Genomic DNA, 3,051 nt, shown 5'->3' on the forward strand with positions numbered 1-3,051 from the left:
TTATTTTATTCAGAATATACAGTTTAATTCCTCTATCTACAATTATTTACAGGGTTAAAATAACATTGAAAAAAAGTCTCTGGAAAAGTTGAGGTCATAGATTTCAAGGCACCATTGATAGTGTCCACAGCTGAGCCAAAAAATGTCCGTTTTGTATAAAAAGGGTTTCCTTTGAAATGCAATAAGTTACATGCACAGCTTTACACATTTTAACCTTTTTGTTTGTTTCTTTTCCCTTTTAAAAATCCCCCATATGCATTCCTTTCGTTATTATTCCTTAACAGTAAACACAGGAGTCCAAGGAACAAAAAAAAATAATAAAAATAAACCAATAAGGGTCAGACTCTAATAAATTGTCCCAGAGGCCAGCGCTAACGGGTGCTGTAGGGAGCCGTGGGGTTGGAGGTGGGAGTTGATGGAGTTGGCAGCGGGGATACCAGGAAGCGGAGCTCTCCAGGTAGCTGGATGCAGGGGACGGGTTGGAGTTTGGAGGGTGAGCGTGTGCGTGGGCATGGTGGCTGAGAGAGCGGGACGAGCCCTGAGGTTCCCAAACCGCGGGCGACTGTGGAGAGTTGCAGGCCATGGGGTCGCTGGAGCTGGGGCTGTGCTCCGGAGGCATCTCCCCGTTCTTCATGATCTTCTTGATCTTGGATCTTTTATTCTGAAACCAAATTTTCACCTGGAGGAGAGGAAAGAGGGAGGGAGGGGGAGAGGGAAACCGACACTATCAGTGCCTGCTGGCAAGCGGCGCTCCGCGGCTGCGAGGGACCCGCGTCCCGCCGCCCTCCCGGCCCCTCCGCGGGACCCGATCCGGCCCTTCCCGCCGCGCCGGTTCAACACCCGGTGCTCGGCGCCCCGCCGGGCCGGGCCGGGCCGGGACAGGCCTAGCAGAGCCGAGCCGAGTGGAGCCGAGCTGAGCGCGGTACCTGTGTCTGCGTGAGCCCCAGGGAGGCGGCCAGCTCGGCCCGCTCGGGCAGGGCGAGGTACTGGGTCTTCTGAAACCTCCTCTGTAACGCCGCCAGCTGAAAGCTGGAATAAATAGTCCGGGGTTTGCGCACTTTCTTTGGTTTGCCGTTCACCATCCTCACCTCGGGCTCCGCCACCTCCTTCTCTGCACGGACGCTAAGGGCGGGAGGAGAGACACAGACGCAGACGTTAAGGCGCGGGACGCGGCTCCGCTCCGCGCCGCGCAGCCTACGCCGCCGGCGGCGTCCCGCCCGCGGGCTGGGCCGGGCAGGGCAGCGGCGCCAGCCCGACGGGCCCCGCGGCTCCCCCCGCGGCTCCCGCGCCGGGTGGCGGCCCCGCGCACCCTCCGCCGGCTCCCCCGCAGCGAGCTGGGGAAGGGGCCCGCGGCCCCCCCGCCGGGCCTCGGGCACCGCCAGCCCTCCTCCGCCTCCCGCGACCCGCCTGGGCATCCTCCGCAGAGGGCGGCGGCGCCGGGCGCGCAGCGCGGAGCGGGTGCGGGCGGGAGCGCGGGGCATGCGCTGCCGCCGCGGGAATTAGGAGGATTATCGGTGCGCTGCTGGGAAGACGCCGGCCCGGAGCCCAGACCTACCCAGGGCACCGACCGCTTCCCCCGCACGCCGCGCCTTCCCCCCGCCGCCGCCGGGTGTCCCCAAGCGCCGCCGCGGCCAGCACTCGTCCCAGCCAAGCCCCAGCCGCTTGGCTTGGCTACGCGTTACTTTTTTTTAACCTGTCCCCTTCTTTTTTTTTTTTCCTTTTTTTTCTTTTTCTTTCTTTTCTTTCTTTCTTTTCCCCTCCACAACAACTTACAAAGAAGTAAACGGAAAGCGCTAAAAACGCGGCGCTTTCTGGTAAAAACCCCTCCCGGCTTCGCAGCCCCGCCACAGCTGGGCTCCCCCTCCCAGTCTCCTCCCCCGCCCCTCCAGCACAGGGGGAAGAAAACTTTCTTTGCCACCGCGAACCTGAGTTTGAGACACGCAACAAAAACTCGGTTATTTTTCCTCCTCTTCCTGCGGGGGGAAGGAGAGGAGAGAGGCAGCCGTGGGGGCCCGGGGACAGCTGACCGACGTTCCCTTCTCTAAAGCACTAGCCCTACGATTTATGTCTTAGATCGTGCAGTCTGGTCAGGAAACTAGACCCAGCTTTCCTATTTTTTTTCCCCCTTCTTTAATTTTCCCTACCTCTCCCTTTTTATTTATTTATTTTTTTAAAAAATTTGTATTCTCCCCGTGGTTCAGGGAAAGCTGCGTCCCCGTGGTTCCCGCGGCAGGGTTCTGCCGGGGCGCGCTCGCCCAGCCTCTCCGCGGCCGCGGAAGCTCCCTGCAGCCCCACGGCTCTCACATGGCTGGCTGGCGGAGCTCTGTACGCGGTTGTAAGCCCCGCTGTACTGGTGGTAGGGGCTGGCGTAGCTGTAGTCTGCATAGGCTTTGGCAGGATAGTTCCCAGCGGATCCGTTCATGCCGTGGTACTGATACTGGTAAGGGTTGAGCGCTTTGCCGTAGGAAGCCGAGGTAGGCGAACAGTAGCCGTGCGGGGCTGCCCCCGCCGGGCTGTAGTAGTCGGAATCCGTAGCCGAGGACTCGGGTAAAGTGGGAGATTTCCTGGGACGGGTGGTGCATGGCTGCGGCCGTCTGGAATGGAGCCTGGAAGTCGCCGGATATGATGTTGGGGACCCTTCTGTCAAATACTCCTGTCATAGCTCGGAGCCGGCGGCTGGCTGGGTCTGGCTGCTGGGGCTGCTCGGGTCTAAGCAGAATGTCTGGGGGAGGAGGCTGCGGCGCTTGTGTCTGTCTCCGGCAGACTGCTGGCTGGGGCGCAAGCATAGGCTTGGTTAAATCCTTAATTGCGCTCTTACGCACAGCAGGGTGGATCGGGTTCCATTGGCCAGAGCAATCGGGAGCAGCGACACCCTAACTCGTCCAACTAGTTTAGCACAACAAAGCTTCGGCTTAAAAAAAAAAAAAAAGAAAAAGAAAGGAAAAAAAAAAGGGGGGGGGGGAAGTCCCATTCAAGCTCTTTTAATGTGAATACCAACAGCAGCTCCGAGCCGGAGCGTCGCGATCGGGAGGTTTCCGGCTCCCCTCCCCG

At 59.6% G+C, this 3,051-nt stretch overlaps 1 protein-coding gene across 1 annotated transcript; it reads right to left on the reverse strand.

Annotated features, from left to right (window-relative positions):
* Nucleotides 1–345: 345 nt before the first annotated feature.
* On the reverse strand, nt 346–2,660 carry DLX5 (distal-less homeobox 5). The gene is given in 5 exon segments (XM_086614948.1): nt 346–433; nt 435–679; nt 927–1,111; nt 2,305–2,560; nt 2,562–2,660. Coding segments are annotated over 5 exon segments (873 nt in total).
* Nucleotides 2,661–3,051: the final 391 nt, after the last annotated feature.

Source organism: Tauraco erythrolophus, chromosome 7, assembly GCF_009769465.1.
Source record: "Tauraco erythrolophus isolate bTauEry1 chromosome 7, bTauEry1.pri, whole genome shotgun sequence".
Lineage (NCBI taxonomy): Eukaryota > Metazoa > Chordata > Aves > Musophagiformes > Musophagidae > Tauraco > Tauraco erythrolophus.